The 22,412-nt window shown below is 41.1% G+C and overlaps 1 protein-coding gene across 11 annotated transcripts in view; it reads left to right on the forward strand.

Moving 5' to 3' along the window:
* LOC122568033 (serine/threonine-protein kinase tricornered) overlaps window positions 1–22,412 on the forward strand; it is a 39,625-nt gene that overhangs the window by 13,577 nt on the left and 3,636 nt on the right. The window contains exons 1-2 of one of the 11 annotated variants that reach the window (XM_043727325.1): window positions 19,692–19,726; window positions 20,310–20,458. The exons of 4 other annotated variants lie outside the window; for them this stretch is intronic. In XM_043727325.1, the coding sequence (XP_043583260.1) occupies window positions 19,707–19,726; window positions 20,310–20,458 (169 nt within the window). In that variant the 5' untranslated portion in view covers window positions 19,692–19,706. Of the gene's footprint in view, window positions 1–9,977; window positions 10,227–14,900; window positions 15,499–15,563; window positions 16,658–19,691; window positions 19,727–20,309; window positions 20,459–21,970; window positions 22,025–22,125; window positions 22,148–22,412 lie in introns of those variants that run through there. 6 more of the 11 variants (XM_043727327.1, XM_043727330.1, XM_043727329.1 and 3 more) reach the window with 6 other exon arrangements.

Here is a 22,412-nt window from a genome sequence, read left to right on the forward strand (position 1 = left end):
AAACTTGATAAATAAACATTAGACTTGGTGTGCAAACCAGGTCGCGATCGTTGCTGGCAACGGCATGTCGTAGAATTCGTAATAACCGCGTTCTCTGTTATGTCCTTTCTCTTTATAATCGTGCACAATTAACAGGAAGCAAATAAGCAGCACGGTTCTGTCAGGTGTTGCTCGATTGTTTTTCGTTATTTAAGAAATACCGCGTTCAGAGACGCGAAAATCATAAAATTCGTACTACATGCCTTCTAACGTATCCGTCAAGTACACGAAATTATTAATGCAAATAAATTTCGAATCTAGAACGAGTTATGGATAAGGAACGACGATGTCGAACGATAACAGAGTCGTACCATAGTCCGAGTTTCTAATTAGACTAATAAGCGAAAAACAAGTTACGTAAGATTGCCATTTATAATCGCCTTGATTGTTACATCTTATTTACTGGTAATGTATGCACCAGTTTTATATCTATTTATTTACGTATTTCAACCGACCCGTTAGATATTTATCGATATCTATGGATATACGCTATTTCCGACTAAACGTCGGTTAATAATTCTTTAATTTATTTCACATTTTCTTTCAGTCTTTCATTTTTATCTATTTATAAATCGGTGTCAGCGACTTATTCATACTCGTTGTAAATTTAACACTTATGTTCAAGCTTCGGATTCTTTATACATATGTATTATTATTTTCTCGCGATCGGTGACGTTTAATTCAATGACCGAATATTCTGAAGCTTATAATCTTGGTCTATGGATTAGTCTAAGATATTCGAAGGAAAGTCTATCGATTACGGTAGTAAAGGTAATAACCGTTCTTGAGAAACGCAATTTTTTCGTTTAACGATCAAACAGAATATCAAAGCAACGTCTCTGCTAGAAACTTACGACATTACTTGTCTTCTTCATCTACAGCCTCGCGATACGTACCACCTTACTGGCTTTAATCACATTGCACGAAATATCAATCGATAAATCGATAAATTTTCTCAAACTTGCCGAGCAATTAAGAACCTTCTGTGCCGTACTTTGTCTTGATTCGTAATTGAATCGCAACTTACGATACTCAACGTGATGTTACATATTCCGTACGAGATTCGTTACCATAGTCGGTTTATACGAGAAAGCCTGGAAGAGATTTTTCAACGATGTCGCGTTTACGCGTTGTGTAATTCTTAGCTTGTTTGCGCGTGGGTGAAACTGAGTACGTATGATGTATCACCTGGCAACGTTGCGGGCAAAAGTGGAAGTTGGGATTCGAATCACGATCGGTTTCTCTTCGTAGCGAGACAATGCTCGCTTCCGGGAAATTCATAAGCCACGAGTATTAGTTTTTGCGAAGTTTATATCAAAGAGAGGCCAATTTTTCCTTGCAAATGCTTATTGTCGCGCGTCGTACGGGAAACATATCGTCTATGATTTACATATTACTCGGAGCAACGCAAAATCGCGAGCTACGCGTTCTCGATTTCCATGATCTTTCAATATGTCGTAGAAATCAACGTTTTGAACGACTCCTTTCTATATACGTTACCGCCGGACTGTCTTAGTTTCGAGAAGAATCATCGAAAGTCGAGAACGCGTCGGTTTTCTAAATAATTACCTCAAAAATTGTCTCATTTATATGTACACGTGACATACGTATCTCGTTAGTTTAGTTTAGTTTAGTTTAACGATAGTCAAAATCGACGATCAAGTTTTCGTAAAACGTTTTAACAGCGGGTGAAAAGGAAGGAACGTTTCCTTCCGCGAAGAAACGTTCGTTTGCGTCGAATACTCGTTGTCACGCAATACGCTATCAGATACGAGGTCATTGGCTTGTAATCTCTCAAGGAGGTTACATACACATAGGTGCTCGAGCAAGAATACCGTCGAGTGTGTCACCTGCTTTAAATTGTTTTTCTACGCGAACACGAACATTCTCACGTCTATCTCCGTTTTGAAGGTACATCGTACTTTTCTCAAGGTATATTTTTCTCGATTTTATTAAATCGCGTAAGAGCAACTAGGACGATATATTTCATTGAATGGAAACGTATCTGATCGTACGATATAGCGTATTTAATCGCGCGATATAACGTATAATATGATTTTACGTAATAAAAATTAGTATTTGATTTATCACGTTTCGTCATATTCGAAAATGCTGCGTGATTTCCTTCACGAATTTCGATGTGTCAAGAAATTGAAAGTACGGTTAAGTTTCGAAGCACGCTCGCGTGTAACGGTATTTCGAAATTTGAAATAAGATCGTTAAATAGAGAAACAAAGTTCTGTGGAAAAATTAACGAATTTAATATTTTCGAGAGTTCGAGTTCTATATCGTATCCACGTACGTATAAAACTATATAAAACTATAAAACGCGTCTTTATGTTTCTTTAATATTACGAAACCAAAGAGAAATTTGTTTAACATCGTCATATTTATATTATTACATCTTGTTTCGTCGACTTGAGAAATTTTTGTTACGATGGAATTAAGAAATAACGACTTAAGTTTCTAATTGCTGAATACTTACTTCCTTCCTTTCAATAAATACCAATTATTATTTTTAGCTTTCTATGTAATAATTATATCGCGTACAAATGTATAGCCACAAGTAAGTATACTACGTATTAAGAAAGATTAAAATTAAAAAAATTGAAAAGACAAAGGAAATATTAAAAATTTAATGCCGATCGATAGGCCATTTTTGCCGCCTACTCGTCGATTATAAAAATGTCTGGATGGTCGGCTCAACCGACTATACATCTCTAGTATTTTCTAATTAGTTGGTGAAAATATCGTTCAAGCTTTTCATCGTCGACATCTGAGAAATCACAGCGTTTACACAGCGATCCCTTCCCATTTGCACTATTTTGGTTTGATTTTCTTCGTGCGGTCTATCCTCTTCGATGTAACGGTAGATATAACATGCTTTTTCTTCTTTGGGAATTGGTGTCACGCAAAAACAAAATATATACGTATAATTTTACAAGCGAAGTCGAGGATTGCTTGACCTGTTGGGCATATATTATACGTACGCTCTCGTTCATAAGATATAAATCGGTAAATACGTAAATATTCGGATACTTATGAACGGGGTTGTACGTAAGTACAATGTACATGGACGATGTGTCTGCTACACAGTCTGCCCAAGCGTTCGTTCGCGAACAAAGCAACCATTGTCATGCGTGTACAGCAGTGTTCGCATCGCTCGCACGAAATTATGTTTTATACTTTCTCGTTCTTATTTACGGAACGTATCCGTTAGCGAATAAGATTTTAAAATCTTGTTATTTTCGGAATAGAGATGAACAGGATGCGTTAATGTGTATAACGTTGTCGCTGAAAGCAACTGCTTAACGAATGATATTCTATTTTTAAATATCGTTATAATTATACTTCTAACTACGAGCATTTACTTGTACGGTGTGTCACGATGGTGCAAATCGTTCTGTCGCCTCGTCAAGTTGCACAACATCAGTTTACAGCTGTTGGTAAATTTTGTCGGAAAATTACATTTCTAAACGATTCGTTTATCGTTGCGTCGTTTTATAATCTCAGAGGAGGTTTCGTCGTCGAAGGGAAACGCGATCAAGCTTACCTGATCTGTCAGTTTTGTAACTTTGCAAAGTTGCTTGTCCCACACGCGTTCTTTGTTCGCTCGCGCTCGAGTAACAGATTGGAAGCAAACTTTTGGATCGACGTCGATCTCGTGGCACAGTTTCTTCTTTCTCGAAACTCGAGCGACCATGGAATATGAAAAACTCAATAAGGTCGATAGAACGAGAAACAAATATATCGATATACCGTATTTCGTTACTGGGATATTGTACGGAAAAAACAAACAGCGTGTCCGCAATCTCACCGAGCAATTATCCCGAAGAATTCGTCATTCTATACTAGAGATGAACTTCCATGCGATACACATCGACATTTAACGCGTTGACTGCCATGGGGGTCACCGGTGACCGGCGACGCAGCGAATATTAAAAGTACGATTGTTTGAAAAAAGGACAATCGTAATAATCGTCTACAACGCCGTGGGGGTCACCGGTAGCCCTCGCCACGAAAAACGCTTCGAGCATGATTTTATGACTCGTTTTATTTGCTGTAAATAATATTTCGACATAATATGCATCGCATAATGAAAAGTTCACGTCGCCGCCTTGGGCAAACCATGGAAAATTCGTCTGGCAGTCAACGTGTTAAAGAGCATTAGCATTTTACCGAGAGCCGACTGTTGTCGAAAAGTCACGCATACCGGAGATGGGATCGGATTCAGCCGTAGACAATCGTAATAACATAATTTAACTTGTATCGAAATTTTCAGACGTTAGATTTGGATTTTGATATCACATACGCACAAAAGTATAAGATAGAGCAGGATAGAACGAAACACGAAATATGTACTTGGCGTTATCCGGCAGTATGTACATGGGTACGATCAATCGTCGTGCATATCGCGAGAACTACTTGTTTTCATCGTTATCTGCTCACTCTAGTGTCGATAAGGGTAACACGAAAACACTTTGTTAATCACAATGCTGTGCGAACATCGTAAAAATATGAGAATCATCGGCGAGGATTTAAATTAAAAATCGATGAACACTTGACGCATATGCTTTAAAAACGAGTGTTCTCAGTTGGGTGGGTAGCTTTCTATTTCTCATTCGATTCTCTCTGTTCTGTTCTCACTTCTACTCTGAATTAACGACGCGGAAACTTCAAGGCTTCTCGCGTTATATGTAATATATTTCGCAACGAGTCTTAAATTCTCTTGCCGGTTAAAATGCAGTCGATTGCGTTGCCACTTAGTTAGCGTTGCTCCTTTCGCCTTGCTCGCTGTTTTACCTATTCACCCCTTGCTGCGCGTTCCTGTTACACGTACTTAGCGTATAACAGTCGGTGTTGCGACAGAGATTGTATACTCGTTACACTCTCCCAAGTAATCCTACAAATACTTTAATTATTCGTTATCGATCTATCAGCGATATTTTTATTCCACGTATAATAATTACGATATTTTGTATACTTTGTTTTATCCGATAAATAGAGTGAAAATCGAGCAAAAGTCGTTGCGACCAAGGCAACGAGTATGGCGCAAGATCGTAACTGTCGGACCATAAGCGTAATTAAAAATATCTATAGTAATTGGTCGAGTCGGGCCTTGTCCGGTGTCCAAGTCAGGCAAAGTTGCCACTCTCCGATGCGAATTTTCACAAAAGACAAACAGTATTCTTTTGTCCGCGATTTGTCCACGTTTGTCCACTCGGAATTTTCGTTTGTTCGCTATTGAATGAACGAGTCCCGTTTGTTTCTTTCTTTTTTTTTTTTCTTTTGTAAAAATTCGCATTTAAAGGTGCCAATTTCACACAACTCCGTATCCAAGTATAGGTATACCACACATTTCAGGAAGTTAATGCGTTTTCCATGACTTTCTTGAAGTTGCCCCGTGAAAAGGCGGTAACGTAACATTCTCCGTGTAATTACTTTGTGAGAAGAAAAGAAACGTTCCGAGCAAGTCGGCATTTGCAACGACTTTATACGTTCGTTTCTACGTTTTCTCTTGTACAAGATATCGTTCTGTAGCGTAAACTATAGCGTAAGAATGGATAAACGACATAATATGACTCTTTAGGGTACTTTATAATATCGTGTCCTTGACACGCGCGCGCGTTAACTAAAATTAAGCCAAGGAATTCGGAACCATAGCCAAAAACCAATGCTATGACTTTGGCAAAAGTTCTTCAAACTTGCTAAAGCATGTCCAACTTGATCATACTTCACACTAGATACTGCATGTATTCCGCTACGTGAAATTTCGTTTGAAGTAACGTTCTTTCAAAGTCCACGCTATCCATCATTTACGTTTATTCGACTGTACGTTATTGTGCTTTTTAATATCGTTTCTCGATAACCACGTATGCACAGCCTTTGTTCCTCTCTTCGAGCGTTATTAGTATCACGATAAATATACGATAAAAAGGAAGAGAGAGATAAACGGATATTTGTTATTCGAATGGGATACTATGAAACGGGAGCAAATAACGGATAAAAGTAGGATGCGAGCAAGCAACCTAACGATTATGTATTACGATGCGCGTTCGATCGTTTGCGAAGCAGGCTCGGACTTTTACTCGATCGATCGTACTAAAACGAATTACGCATCTAGTTTGTTATTCGTCTGTCGACGCCAACAGCCTAATTGTGAATATGCTTTCGCGTTTAAAAGAAACGTTCGGTGAAACATGGAATACTGCGTACGAACAGCATAGGTATGGTCGGTGGAAATGATATAGCGAGGTTGTAAATTAAAATATTAAGCGTCGACGTCAATTGGCGTAGCTGTATTCAGGGTCGCGCGCGTTTTATAGAAGCACCTTGAATCTCGAGCTGCAAAAATCACTTCCGAATCGATATTTAAAATTTCCAATTAGCATTTCAAATTACCATTGTTGTACACTGGGTGAAACGTATACGGTATAGACCACTTCTGTCCAAATATTTAAAAATCCGAGCGCCTCTATCGTCCGTACATGATATTTCCCGGCAATGGATGCCTTTTTCCGTTTCAAATATGTACATATTTTATTAATGTTCGTGTACAATGTATTCTTTCGTTTATTCGGTCGAGAGAATTCTAATTAGAAGAATTTCGTACGAAAGTAACGGCGTTCTAACTACCGAAACAAAATACGACGTAATTGAGGAACTGGAAAGTGGCGTAAACGCAATAGAATTAACGGAAATACATGGCGTTGGAAAAGCCACGATCACAGACGCGAAGAAACAAAAACACGATATTGAAAATTATCCAAAGAACCTGGATTCCTACGATGCTAGCAACGGTGGAAAAAAATTCCAATGTACCGACGTAGTAGTTTCGTTGCGATAAAGACGATAATAACGACGATCTTGTACAAATGGAAAGAGCAAACGAAAGTGCTAACGAAAAGGTGCCTTCTCGTACCACAGCAAAGGTGGTATGCGGAAAAACGCTTCGACAATTCGAAGTACAAAAAGAATAACTCTACGCATTTGCGTATTTCTATCGAGAGAATTATGTGACTTAGCAGGCAAACAAATATGGGATCCATAAATATTTAAAGAAATTATCAATTAACCTTAACCTGTATTTGAATAAACGAAACCTTATATGAATGATCGATCGTTTTATCATCCGAACAGTCTCTTTTGTCTCCCTGTTAGCTCGGATAAGGAAGACACCAGTGTATTTTCGGTAGGTCATGTCCTCCAAATTCTACTTCGTACGAACGTTTCTTAAATCTACCGCCAGAGAAATATCAGGAAAAAAAGAATAATTTTGAAACGAAGTATCGCTACTTTGATCGATCTGACGATTGGTCGTGTTTTCGTGTTCGTTCGGTCATACGTTTATTCGATTTTATAGCAGCTTTACGCTCGATCGTACGAATCCCGCTCGAGTTTTGATCCAAGGTACAGTTAACCGAGGACCGCGTGCACCTTCACGCCGATGACGTCACTGGTAAAACTACCGTCACCGGAGCAACAATTGGGGCCGCGAAACAACCGGTAACTTCTGATTCTCTACCGTGGTACCTCGCTTCGTTCCAACCTCGTCTTCGTTTCATCGTTTTTCCATAAGCCGATCGTTGATACGATTAACATTCGATTCCATGCCATATCGACTTACGTGTATACCTTATTATCCATTTACACGTATAGCGTACATGCGAATAACGTACATAATGCAACGATGTTTATAAGAGACACGATTACGCGATTCACGAGCGATCGTTCATGCCGCGTTGACGAAAATAACGGTAAAATTTGTCGATATTTGGTCGATCTGTTTGTCAAATTTGCGACTTAAATCTTGATAACGTTATAGTTCCGCTATCGAAGTAGCGTAATCGTAAACGGTGGCTGGATGAACGATAATCGACGACCTGTTCACCGAACGTTCACGAGAGGTGCGCGCGAAAATGCTCATGATTTTAATTTGGAACACTCTGGAACGTGAAACGAATATGTAACTAATTGGAGTGTCGATGCACGTTCTACGAATACGCAAGAAACGTGCGTGAGCATACGTTGACGCGTGGACACAAGTGGGCATAGTGGGCACTTGGGCAGTGTGGGCACACATCGAGTCCCACTATTTTCATCGTATCATCCACTCGGACTCGCTTGCGTCCGATCGCGTTCCTTCGACCACGGTTAGTCGATCGTTCAGTCACTCGGTTAGACGGTCACCAAGTTACGTTCGCGTACGTGCGCTCCAGTCGTTCGAATATTCGATTCGAGCATTCCTGTCCGATTCCGGTGGGTTTCGTGCACCTCTTTCCGAAAGCGTATCGCGTCACTCGATTGACTCGTAGCCTCTCTCAATTCTCTGGATCGTTTCGCCGTGGCGTCGCCGTCGTGTTCGCGTCCGCGTGTCACTGACACACCGCTCCGCGCTTTTGCTTTCTTCTCGATGCTCGATCATTTTCGTTGCTTGTACTGTCGTGACCAAATTTTTCCTCTCGAGCGAATCTTTTTTTTTTTGCTGTGAAGTAACTCTGCGACGTTACTCTTCTCGTTGTAAATTCAATGTTACGATTGTCCTGAAATTCTTGACAGAAAACATTATTTGCAGATTTAAGAATTTACGACTCGTGTGCAAAAGTGAACGTTTATACGACAGTTCGTTGTACAGTTTTTAAATGGCTCCCGATAATAAGGAAAAGGCGAGCGACGCTGCCAAAATTTATACGTGTAATCGAAGGAACAGAGTGATCGACGATCAAGTCTCTTTCGAGCAGCAAATATTTGTTACGAAATCAGCTGATCGGTTGTAATTAAATCGTCGTTGCTGAATTTTCTCGCAAAAAGGAATAAGCTACTTGCGCGACGAATACTACTTCGTAATAGATGCTAATTAACGACGAAATGTTTATTATAATGTACATATAAATATGCAACGTCGAACAAGCGTTAAAAGAATTGACTGCGTAATTTGGTATTTTAACATTTTCGCTGCTAATCTATGCATATTTGCGAGAAATATTATCGTGCTGCTAAGGTTGAACAACGATAATTTTGGCGTGCTCGATAACGTTCGAATTAGCTGTCGATTATCGATATCGCATCGAAGCAGGAAGTTTCCGTTGGTTGAGCTTTTATCTTGAACAACGAAACCTTGACGGATACGGAAATAGTGGTTTTTAGTTTGCACTACGATGCCTATATCTGCGTAAAACTCTTTTATAGCAAACAGTTAACGCGAATACGGGTAAATTGCGAGATAAAGGATATCGTTAAGTTCGATATACGCATCGGTGTACACAAATATCTAGTTAAATCGTTACACCTCGTAAAAACACGTTCTTCTTTCGATCCCTGGCGCGTAAGAAATCGATGTAACTCGATGGATAGAGATACAACTGACATGCTCTACCATACGATGCGATTCGTCTTTACCTTTCTTTTTCTTCCACGTTTGAGGATGGAAAGATTGAACGGAACGCGCAAATAAACACGTTGGTGTTGGTAAAGGGAAGTACGTAAGTATAGTGTGCGCGATCGTACATTTTCTGTGACGTAATCAATCGCGGGTGCGAAGGTCGTGTCGATGAGCAGAAGCTAATAAAGAGTCAAGGATAATAATTACTTATTTATAGGAATCGACTGCAACGTTACAAGTATCGTTACAACGTTCGTCGAGCAAGATCCGTAACGTTGGCGCTTTCTTTTAACGTCGTTCGCTAACTCAACCGACGATCTCTCGATAAAATCGATTGAGATTTATTATTATCTAGGTTACAGCTACGTTGCCGACACGCGTTTATCGGGCTTTTATTCGTTGAAATGAAAGAAAAAGAGGGATTTGTCGATATTTAACTCTCGGTAGGTTTCATTTTTGTTCGACGTTTTCGCGTTATGGAGGCACACGGTTTCCTCGATAACGCGTAAACGTTACGTAAGTCTGGTAACGATGTTACACAACTGTTGCCAGAAAGAAATTATGCAGTCGAAAAGAACAAATATCGCCAAGTAAAAGATCAAGCGTTGTGCGAGGCGACACGGTACGCTCGAAAGGTTGCGCGTGTGTTTGAATCGCGGGAAACGGTGACCAAGTGAAACGATCGAGAAGGAGTGTACAATTTGTTACCAATTATCAATGTACAATTCGGAATTGTTGAAGACCGTGTGGACGAAGATAGGACAAATGTGCAGCTACGTTACCTGTGCCAAGTCTTATCTTTCGGGTCAGTTTAACGAGCGAGTATGAATCATATCATTATCCTATGCGTAACGAGTCCGATGCTTTTAACGGTTATCGTGCCATGTTTGAAAATATACGCGTTACCTATAGCTTTGCTGCGTATCTTCGATAACGGCTTTTAATAATCGGTTTTTAACGGTACGAACTACGATAAATTCTAAAAATCGTTAGTCATACGAGTTAAACTGTTTGTAACTGTTCGTTGTTACCTCTTGCTAAATCGTCTGCTTTGACCGAGCAAGTGTTTCGCATAACGATATTATTACGTACAATACAAAGATACGTTGTATCATAGCAGGTCGAATAAAGTACATGGAAACGAAACGTTGGTCGCTAGACGGAGGTACTTTCACTTTCCATCGCTCTAGCTATCCATTGCTTGCTAATCTACTCAAATGTATGCCTAATGTCGCGTTTCTGCGTTCTACGCGTGTCATATGCATACGCCCGAATCGATTAAAATCGTTGGAAATTTCGTTTCCTATTTGCCCTCGCGTTTTCGTTTCATTTTTCAGCCAACCTATCGGTGAAAATATCGTTTTCAATATCGTCCCTTCGACCTTGCTACCGCATCTGCACTCGGATCTTTCCTAATTTCAAATTGTTTTTCTCGAGTCTCGATTTCGTATCAACGAAATTCTCTAAATAGTACAAAATAAATATGGATAATCTTTCAAACAAAATATCTCTTACGTACGTTTCATGATTTTCTAATCAATTTCGTTTCGTAATATTTTCTTCGATCATTCGTTCTTTGCCGTATTATAGGCAGATAATAATTTTATTGTAGTGCGCGCGCGCGCGCGCTCGCGCCTGTGTATTATATAAACTACTGTATCGATTTTACAACCTTCCAATGAGTCACATCCTGCAGTTTGAAAAACACTGCCCTAGCTAGAGGGAGCTGGTTTGCTGAATTCTCGAAAGGCTCAGGAGGAATGAAATTTAGGACAAGGTCAGGTCACGCGCGAAATTCTTGCGATAATCTCACTTTTTTTCGTTGGTCGAGCATCAGTGAAAATGTATATCAATATGTATATCAGTTTCAAGGTGAAGTATTCGAAATGTGAGAACGGCAAAGAAAGGAGTAGAAATTTAAAGAATTTCGAATATTTCGTATTTATTATTTAGGTACGATTGTATTCGTATTTTATTTACATTAGACGATATCGAGTACCCATTCCTTTCTTTCGTTTATTCTCGCCACTTCTCGTTTCGTTTCGTATCGTACGTAATGTAGAATTAAAAGTGAAACCTTTTTTCGAAATCTTACAATAGTCGCCTTTCACTAATCTTCCGATAATTTCGCGAAATTCCTACGTGCACTTTTCGAATGCTTTTCGAGAAAATACGTTTGCAAAATCTAGAAAAATATGTATCTAAAAGAATCGGCGTTAACTGACGCGAAACCGACTAGTTCTTGTTTTACGGTATTTTATCAAGTAATCAAACTTTCTATCCGTTGAACGATATACAAGTAATACTTGGAGAAACGTTGCACGATCAACGAGGTTACAATATTTTGCGCGAGGTAATACACATAGTACGATCTTTGAACTTTGAATTCTCTTTACATTAAGCACGATATGCGCCGTAATATATTTTCCGAAGTCTGTAGTTTAAAGTAATTTATGTTGCGAGTATATCGCGTCGATTGTGTGATAAATATGCAAGCGGTCGTTTAAATTTATTAATGTTGGCTATTTAAAGTAAAACGTTAGCAAGATTGTTCGTGTGCGATTACGGGGACAAATGGCCCCGTTTGACTTTACCTGTCCTCCTGATACGAGCAAAAGCTTGACCCGGTTTTCATTGATCGCAATAGGCAGCAAATGTTGGAAAAGCGATCCGATACGAGAACGCGGAAATTATTAGCCGAACGCAAATTGAAAATGAGTAGTGGCGCGACAAGTATGTTTTCAGGGAAAGGAAATTGGTCGAGTGTTCGTCGACTTTGTTAAATCGGAATTCGTCGGCTATACGCGTGTACAAAGACGGGAACATTCCCGTATATTTCAATGGATTGTTTACGTCCGTTGTAAGCCCTGCTACCGGAAATATGTAACAAAAGGACACGATCCAGCCACGATAGTTCTCTTCTTCTTTCTCTTCTGTTCTTCTTCTGGACAGATTTTACCAGTATCCGTGTACGTATATAAGCGTGTAGATGTACAAATATGTAGGCGGACCAACGAATGAGCGCACGCGCTACCCTTTGTCTCTGCTCTGTGGGTTCGCATCTCCCAACCTCTCGAATCTAGGCTGTTACCGTGGCAACACAGCTACCGAATAGAGAAAAGAGAACTTTACCGTACCAGGGAACTTTTCTATCGATAAATAAGACGAAATTCGACGTCATTTTCAATTCTCTAAGCAACGATTACGATCGTAAATCGTTACACTCGTTGTCCGATGGTGTATCTTTAAAAATGTCAAAATCGATCATACTCACGAATGGACACTGTCCACAGAATGGTCTGACGAAATAACAGTATGCTTCTTCTTATTATATATTCGTATCGGAAATATAGGACAAGCTAACGGTAGCCAAAACACTTCCTCTCGCCATGTAACGCTTCCTTCATTGTCTATCCACCTAACTTCTCATTTTCTAACGTCTTCCACTTTCCTTTTTGTGCGTCTATATTTGTGCGTCCGACTCGATAAGTATGTGAAAAAGGAATCGAGGAAAACTCGGGGCACGCTGCGATAAACTCGATATGTCAAATTTTGATTTTGTACCGATTTAAAATACGTCGATATGCCGATATGCACACACACACACACACACACATACATGTATACGTAAATAAAGTTATCATTACGTATAATCTTTTATGTTTCAGGTTAGTATCGTTATTCGTGTAAATTTGGACCGGGAGAATGGCCGGTAAATTACAAAATTTAGAAAATTTACCAGTGTCGGAATCTTGTTCTTCGATTACACGGTAAGAGAAATCGTCGAAGGAACGACGTATAATTTCTTCGTTATATCGTCTCTATATTTATTATTCCGACAAACTTATCGAGAAAAGTTGGAAAATACGATCGAAGGACTTCTTGGAGAATGTTGCGATTAAGAACAAGAATTACGACACATGCTATAACATCGCGTTATTTTAACACGATTTCGATGAAATTAATTTAATTAATTCGTTGATCTTTCCGCTTATTCTTTGCATTCATTCAAATTAATGTAAAAAAGATGTTGAAAAAGAAGAATAACTCTGGAATTAAGGGAGAAAGTGTTTTCACCGCCGTTAACTTGCAGTTAACGCGCCAGTAATGTTATATAACCTTGTATAAATCGTTATTAAAATTAATTGCTTCCACGTGATGGCGATTACCAATAATTTTTCATTTTACGCGTTGAATCACGAAAGATGATTCACGCTTGACCTCGGATCAGGGCCCCACACGTGTTTTACAGGTTATTTTCCACAATGCATTTGAAAATCAATCTGTTTTCTCCGTAAGAAAATATAAGTTAACTTTCGGTAACGTCGATGATCTAAATTAAGATTAAATACGAAGATTCGCTGCGTTAAAAATGTAAATCAACGATACATTTTAGAACGTTTCGTACCGTTGAAATATTCGCACGTACGGTAAATATTAAAAAAAGTGAAAATCCTGTTTTTTGTAAAAGGTAATAATTGATCATGACATAGAAACAGGCTCGTTAAACGAACGATAATCGCGTGACGTTTGCGAGGTGGGAAACACGTGGTAGATGAGCAATGCAAATTAACGTATAAAGTGGTAGAACAAGTGTACGAATTAGATTGGGCAAGCGGCGAGTAAACGCGCGCGCGTTCGCGGCGAACAACGGAGGACGAACGGTGGACGAATATGCAAGCAAAGTCGAGCAACTGAGCGAGCAGCTGACGCGGCGAAATCAATATTCCCACGTGAAGAGGTGGACGATGTATTATATGTACTTAGATAGAGGGCAATGTGAGCGCCGCGTCGCACTGTACCGTCCTGCTTTATCTTTTGTTAATCTGCCTACCTTTACTCGCGTAAACTCTTCATATGCAAAACAGATTTACAAGGTTAAACGAAGAAATAAATTTTTAACAAATGTCTCCGTATAACGTTCATAGCATTCGCTAGAGCATACTCGTCGCATACCACCGACGTATTGTTTTGCGTTGAATTTTCTTAAGGAAAGTGCCACGTGAACAAAAATGTGGACGTTTCAGAGGACGCCCGCCCCCCTTAGAAGCAAATATTGGCGGAAGGTTCGTCGATCAACGCGTTAATCGATAAGCCTATCGGTGCCGTTAACCAAGAAATTAAATTGGAAAGATTGGTTGGACGGTGAACGTTTGGGTTTGATTATACTTGTATAGAGAGCGAAAGGAAAGAGATAAAGAAATAATGGAGTACACGACGACGGCGGGGTTGCAAATACTGAGACGTCTGAAGCGCGCAAGTGGGTAACTGTGATCAGGTGACGAGGGTAGGCTGGTTAGATCGTCGCGTCACGGTCCGTGGTCCGTAATCCGTAATCCGTAGTCCATGGTCCATGGTCCGTGATCCGTGATCCGTGATTCGCAGTCCGTAGTCCGCGGTTCGTGGTTCGTAGTCCGTGGTTCGTGGTTCGCAGTCCGTGGTTCGTGGTTCGTAGTTCGTAGTTCGTGGTCGGGGTAGTCACGCGCACTTTCGGTCTTCTCCTCCTACTTCGATCCCCCCTTCCCTCCGATCGTGCTAGTGTTTTCTGCACGAAGTTTCTCTTGGGTTGTACGTCGTATAGTGTACGTATAGGATCTCGGCGGGCATAGAGAGAAGCAGACGAGGGAAAGAGATCGGGAGTCGCCGGTTGGCACTTGTGTGACGCGTTTCATTGCGTTTGTCTCGTGCGGTTCGAACCGTCGCGCTCTTTTTCCTGCCGTGTTTTTGGAGAGAAGCTCGAATGACGAGCAGGTCGCGTGGTCGTGGTATAGTCGGAGTATCGCGTGGAAGTGGGCATCCGTCGTTCGGTGGTTGCTTGTCGTCACCGTCGTCGCCGCCGTCGTCGTTGTCGTCGTCGTTTCGTCGATCTTTGGGGACGAGAACACGAAGAAAAGTGCGTTCTTTTGTTCGATGCGTTTTCGTAGCCGTTCCAACGTCTACGTGTTCCACGGTCTTGACGAAACCCGCTAAAATTGGATACCACGTCGACCACGCGATATTCGTAGCTGACCAACACCAAAGACGAGTCGAATGATGCGCAGTCGCGTGAAACCGCTTCGCCAACGATAACAAGGAAAGTACGAATTTCTTTTAACTTCCTTTACGATCTATCTCGTTCTAACTTGCGTCAAGGTGCACGCGTTGCTTCGTTGTTTCCTACCTTTTTCTCCTGATCGCGACGTGCATCGTTTAAACACAACACCAGCGTTCTCTTTTACGTAATGTTACGATATTTCTACGACGGTAAATCGTCGAGTTAGTTGATGACTCGTCGTCGTCGTCGTGTCGAGAATCGTGAATCGTGACTGGCCGACACCGTGTTCCAAGAACTCTCGACGATCGTCTCACAAAGTCCGCGTTCTTCGAGGAAACCGTGGAAAGAAAACCGAACGAAACGTTACGTATACACGATCGTAGCCATCGAACAAAGCGGCACGCGATATATTTCGAGCATTCGCGAAACGTTCCATAATTATAGAACTATTTGAAAGTTTGGTTATTCGTTGCTCTGCAACTATGCGCGATTATCGTTTCACGTGTCTTGGAATTCGGACGAACCGTTGGAGCCGACGACTCTTGGATACGGTATCTCGAACGATGGTTCGAACTACGATTTATTTTGAGTGCATAAAGTGACGGTTTTATTGCGCATCGACTAATACCGCGCATACCTAAAATAGCGACAACGCGTCCTCGTGAAACTCGTTCACCGCGCCTGCCGCTCTGACGTAAAACACGAACAAACGCCGAACTCGAAACTATAAACAAACGTCCACGAGTTTGATAGAAGTTGCGCTTCGCAGCGACTCGTTCTTTCCGCGAGTCGACTCGATTTTCTGCATTTTCTTGCGAACGTCTTCCTCGAACCGGAAACATTCGTTTCGATTAGCACGAGTATCCCCGGTGGAGAAGAAGAACGGTGGTCAGTTCGATCGGGCTTTTTGATGTGCAAGCGCGGCTCGTGTAGAGTGGTGCGTTCGGTAAGAGTCGAAGAACGGTAAACCAACCGTTAGTAGGTGAAAGAGCACGGGACGCGGGACCGGGGCATGGTACGAAGCCACGATGAGCAACGAACTCTCGAGCGAGCGAACGGGAGCGAATGACTCAGGCTCGGGCATCCGCGTGACACAGATATACATACATGTGATATATACAAGCGCTACGACCATTGTTGTTCTTTCAACCATTCCACCATTCCTACGATTTATTATTCTACGAGTGGTCTCATCGGTTCTGGTACGTTGGTATATACGTAGCTGATGCTTTTCGAAACCATCGTATAATAAAATTAAATTCTGCCCTTCGGAAAGTAAGTAACGTCAACTGTAACCTTCGATATTTTTCGTTTCTTTCTTCATAAAATAACAAGAGGCCGTGGCGCGTTGAGACGGTTTTTCTTTTTTTAAAATTCTATCTAACCAATGTTTATTCATCGAGAACGAAACACGCTTACGCATCTGAGAGAAATCGCTCGTATCTCGCAACTATTCGGATCGAACGAAGATGTTATTTTTCTCAAAGGTCGTCTCCGCTGACTATCAAAGAGACGTTTGTGACGTGATTGTAGGAAAATCATTGCAACGACTCCATGGTTCCTGAAAGGAAAAGCTTTTCCTCGAGCTACGTCTTTGCATGGAACCGATACGTGACTGTTTTTACCCCAATAAGGCGATCGGATCGATATCGATCGTTTACGGCTACTCACGCTACAGATACGAGCAACGATCAAACTATTTCGGTCTGTCGGTAAAATTGGCAAATGTTGAAAAATGCAAACGCGAGAATCACCGAAAAGAAGAAGAAAAGAAGAGATTCAAATTATGTATATACATGTTTAACCGATACGTTCAGCTAGAATCGATCGCGTGTGAACCGTTATAAATTGTGCGATATATGTATTAATTTTGAAAGAGCGCGGAACAGTGGAAATATTTATAAAAATATCTTATATCGCAAGGCGGCGAGCTTCATCGAACGAGCCTATTGGTCGTACAAGTGCGACAGTTTCGTACGTGTGCACTTGCCGGCGATAGCTGAAAATAAGCACGGCTTTGTAAGAATATCGTTTGAAAGAAAGCAATCGTTGGATCGTGTTTCGCCTAAAGCTACGTTGACCTCTGATTTCCAATCGAGCAAGGATATAGGCCGCGTCGGGAACGTAGATCAGGCTAGTCTTCTTTCACCGCTACGTTTGTTCGATATCGCGAAAATAAACGATGCTTCTAATCTAATTCACGTTTGAAAAGAAGCAGAATCAAGAATCGGGCTTCGGAAAGGGTCTCTTCTCAGAAAATCGTATGGTTGTTCGGCTTTGTAGGTGAATGTACCGTTTGTTTAATTCCGCTATACCACGCGATGAATTCTCGTTTAGCGCTACTCGAAGGAAATCAATACATGGACAATAAAACTTATTAAACAATAGAAAAATTGATCACCGAGGTTACTGTCTAATCGTTCAGTGGTCGATTCCGGTCGATTCGCCGCATCGTTCTGAATTATTTGCTCGATCGCGCGATAGCTTCAAGCGGAATAATAACGTTTTACCAAGTGCGTATGAAGCAACTGCATACAAAGAATGTATGTATATGCATATCGACCTAAAAAATCGTATTTCGTATTTAATTCGACCGGTATATACCGTGATCGAACACAACCACTTAGAGTACGTATACCCGCTCCGAAGCGAGCACAAAGTCGTCTTGCTTCGATTTTCCTTCGGTCAAGATTGTATACATACACACATACGTGTAACCGTATCGATTACTGAATGATTCTATGTACAAAATCGACGGAATCGTTACGAATAAACGTCGGATTAAATTTAATAACGACGTTTCTTGTTCGTCTTTCTCTATATTTCTACGTTAGTTATATACGCGTTGTATTTGGAGATATTTTTTTTTTTTTGGAGCACACACAGCGGTATCGAAAACGAAATCTTCAACGAAATCTCGTCGAATTTAGTAGCAAAGTATCGATCGATGCTGCACCGAGCGGTCGCCGCGTGTATCCTCGAGATAAATTTAGGTACCGCTACTGCTTTTTAGATTCGTTGTATATAACTGTGACGTCGGTCTTTCAACATTCCTTGGTCTTTCAAACCAATCATAGCGAACAAATTGTAGCAGCGCTTTTATCTCTTAGCAGATATTCGTAATTGTATATTTACAGGGAATTATCGTTGGTTAAAATTATACGGCCCTTCCACGCAATTAACGCGCTTCGTTTTACTTACTGCGAAGTTTGTCTTTGAAGATAGCGGAAGAAAATAAAGGGGAAAGAAGTTTCAAACGAAAGGTATAAAAAGTAAAAGATAATTCGAATCGAGTTTTAGGAATCGAGAACGGAGAAAATGACGATGAATTATGAAAAAGGTTCGAATCAGCGAGTGTCGGTAGCGACGAAATGGAAAAAAAGAAATGAAAACGGATAGGAGGAAAATATCGGTAGAAAACACGGAGCGGCTAGTTCGGAGCAAATCGCGAAGATAAACGAGAGTTTGGAAGAAAGGAGAAGGAAAAACACGAGTTGTGGCAGCGTTGAAAAGAAGAGACGAAAGTAAAGTATCGTACGCGTGAGTGATTAGCGCGTTATGGAATCGCGCGTATCGACGTACGCAGTTTTCGTAGCATCTTGCAAACAGGAACGATTGGAATTGCAAGTATCTGTAAGAATATCTACACAGGATTTTTATGGCGGGCATTACCCGTTCATTCACCGTCGCGAAAACGTGAGGTGTTTGAAAATGCATGCCGTTTGAACGCCGTAAAATTCGATCACGTAAAAAGAAATCGGTTTTCCGCAATTACTCGCCACAGTAGCGTACGTGTGCGCTAAGGAAGAAGGTGCTCGATCGCCTTCGTTATTTACACGGTCGTCGAATGTAAATAATCTTTAAAAGTGCTGACGCCGATAAGCACCATTACCACCGACGCCTACGCATACGTGACTCATGCTCTCGATAGTTGGTATGTTCGTTCGTAGCGTAACGCGTGATACGTATATGCACGCGATACATACATACATACAGCTAGTCTTTAGTAGTTCCCCAACGTAGCGCTTTTTTCTTGGCTGTCCCGTTTTCCCATGTTTCCCTTTTTTTCGCCGTAGTTTACGCGAATTATCGTCAGAGCTCGATAAAAATATAACAAACGCTGCGAGTAATTATGGACGCGTAGCAATACAAAACGCGCATTCCTTTCCCCTTTCTCTTTTCTCTCTGCCTTTCTCGAGTTTGATCGTTGCGATCGATACATATGCGATTAACGAACAAAAGACGAACTTGATGTTTGAAGCAATTTCAGAGTAATTTCAAGTTAAATATTACGATATCGACGTGATCGAACGAATATTACAATAGCCCTTGAGGCTGAATAAACTTACGCTTATTCTTGCGTATTATCTCACCTGCGTTTCGCTTCCTACCTCGAAACGGTTTCTCTTTATCCGCAATAGTCGATCAGCGTCGATCAGATTGTTACTTTCGAAGAATGAAAATAATTCATTCGACGACCTCGTTCGTTCGTCGATCAATTTCCGAAAATGGCGTTAAAAATAATTGTTACAGCTGTTGGAATCGTTTAACCCTATTTGTGAAAGCGTTATGCCTCAAAGGCAAAGCTACGAGGAAATTTTTAGATTTTTATCTGAGATGCTTTGGCAAGCGTTTCCGGTCGAAAAACCTCGATGCTCGCCCACTTACGCCAACTTGCGGTAATGCGGTAGACGGCTCGCAACGTTACTCGATGTTCTTACTCGAACACGTCCAGTTTCTCGCATCACGCGCATACTTGTACGCTTGTTGCAAGATGTTTCGAGATGTTGCGTTCCGTCGTCGATGCTCTCTATAAAAATCTATAAAAATTTCGTTTTATCGAACTGTAAACAGGAGATCGATTCTAATTCAATTTCCAAAGAATGGAATTTCGATGGTGTATCGCGATGCGGAAGAAATTCGAAACGAAAGAAGACCAGACGGAACATCTCGGATATTAGTGAGACGGCGTTTTCTTGATACGTGCACGCGCCTTTCCGAGAGTAAGTGGCACGATCTAAACGTAAGACCATCTGCGATGATATGTTAACTTTATTTGATAATGCCGGCGATATTTGTCGATAACTTGTCGTGTGCCACGTACATCATCACCGTAATTTCTGCCTTGTAATTTCTTCGCGCGCGTGATATCAGAGGCTTTAGCGACTGGCTAAAAGTTCGAGAGCTTCGATTCCCTGATTAAACGTTGCTGTAAAGTACAAGGCCGTTTAGACGATCGTTCAATTTGGAAAAGAATCGTCGACGTACGAGATAAGGAAAGGACAGTTTAGCAAGGAAATAAGTAATTAATTCATATTTTTATCGGTTTCCTTATAGGATTACAACGTCACGATTCCATACACGTTTCGCGCACACAGTACTCGATACAATATAAAAAAATATGGCAAAGTACATAGCTAAAAAGGTGAATGTATCTACATATATAGTTACTGGCGTTGCTGATAGTTAAAACTATATTCGACTCGATCGAAGGTCGTTATAGCAAGATGCAATCAACGTTCTCGCTTTCACACGATTTCTAACCGAAGTTCAACGACGTTGTGCACGTAATATCCAAAGTTCCGATAATTTTATACTACGCTATATTCCGTTGCCTTTTATCGTTCGTTTTGGCAATGTACCTGTTTATTCGTGACATCGCGGTTTCTTGTACGATGGTTTCTTAACGTTAACGAGTTATTAGGTATTGTCCGTACAGCAATCGAAACGGGAAACGCTTTCCCTCGAAAGTTTTCGAAATGTCGGCGTTTGTCCGCAAATCTATTGTATTATTTATCAGTGCACAGGTTATTTATCATCGTGCCGTTTGCCGTTTCCAATTCAGCGGTTCGATTCAGTTCAATTGTCGATGATATCTACGTCGCTTCATGGCGATTTTGCCGCGGTAAGGTCGTCTCGACGTCACAAAACGATTTTGGTGAAAGAAGAAAACGAAATTACCCGTATCCGGCTAGGAACGAAAACGCTAACGGTAGTACGCGTTTTACGCAACCAGTGTCGAAGAGAAGCCGTACACGATCAACGGCGTTGCGTATCTTTGATCTGCATCTTATAAATCGATCGTAATCGTTTTCCACATCGTATTGCGATAAATGTATCTAGTGATTTTTGACATTGTTTCAAATATCGTCGAAACGAGTCGTAATTTTATCGGATTTTAAAGCGGAATTATCAAAGATAACGCGAGTGAGTTAGTCTGGGCGATCGAAAGATTTTCTTAGTATTCCAAGCGGCAAGAGAACACGAGATTAATGACAAAAGTCGCAACGAAGAGCCGGCTAGCGTAAAGAACGGCGCAAGAAGAACGTTGTTCGCGTGTCTTATGTTACCCTTTATTTGCAGACCGAACGCAAGAGACGCGCAAAGTATGGCTTCTAGAATAGTTTAATGCGGCCTTGCAGACCGTAATGTAATCAGCGCGTGACGTCATTGTACCTACTCCCTAGTTGTGCGAGGATCGAATCGCGAAATATACCTTGAGGACGAGTGTACCGGAGACGTACGCGAAGCTGGCGAATCGCGCCGTTCGATCTCTTCGGTATATCTCGGTACGTATATTTCTTCGATTCGATTTCGTATTCGTATCGCCGCGTCTGTGTTCGTTCTCGTATCTCCAGTAAAATGGCCCTCGTATTCGCGGAATCGTAAGGGAACAGCGACGTTGTTCTCCCGTAAGTATAAACCGCATGGTCGAGTGAAACGGAGAACGAAAATGTATCAACGTTTCTCGTTTAGTTTCATTTCAGATATAGTACCTGTGACCGTTGTTTCGAGTACCGCGGCCAGTTCGCCCCCGACTCGAACGTTCGAACCTTTTAACGCGTAAAGCTTCTTCGATATCACCGTTGGAGTTAGGTGACATCATCGAAAGCAACCGATACGAAGGAAATTAATCGATGTTGTACTATCCGCTGAGAAACAGATTTTCGATTCCGT

This window comes from Bombus pyrosoma, linkage group LG6, assembly GCF_014825855.1.
Source record: "Bombus pyrosoma isolate SC7728 linkage group LG6, ASM1482585v1, whole genome shotgun sequence".
Taxonomy (NCBI): domain Eukaryota; kingdom Metazoa; phylum Arthropoda; class Insecta; order Hymenoptera; family Apidae; genus Bombus; species Bombus pyrosoma.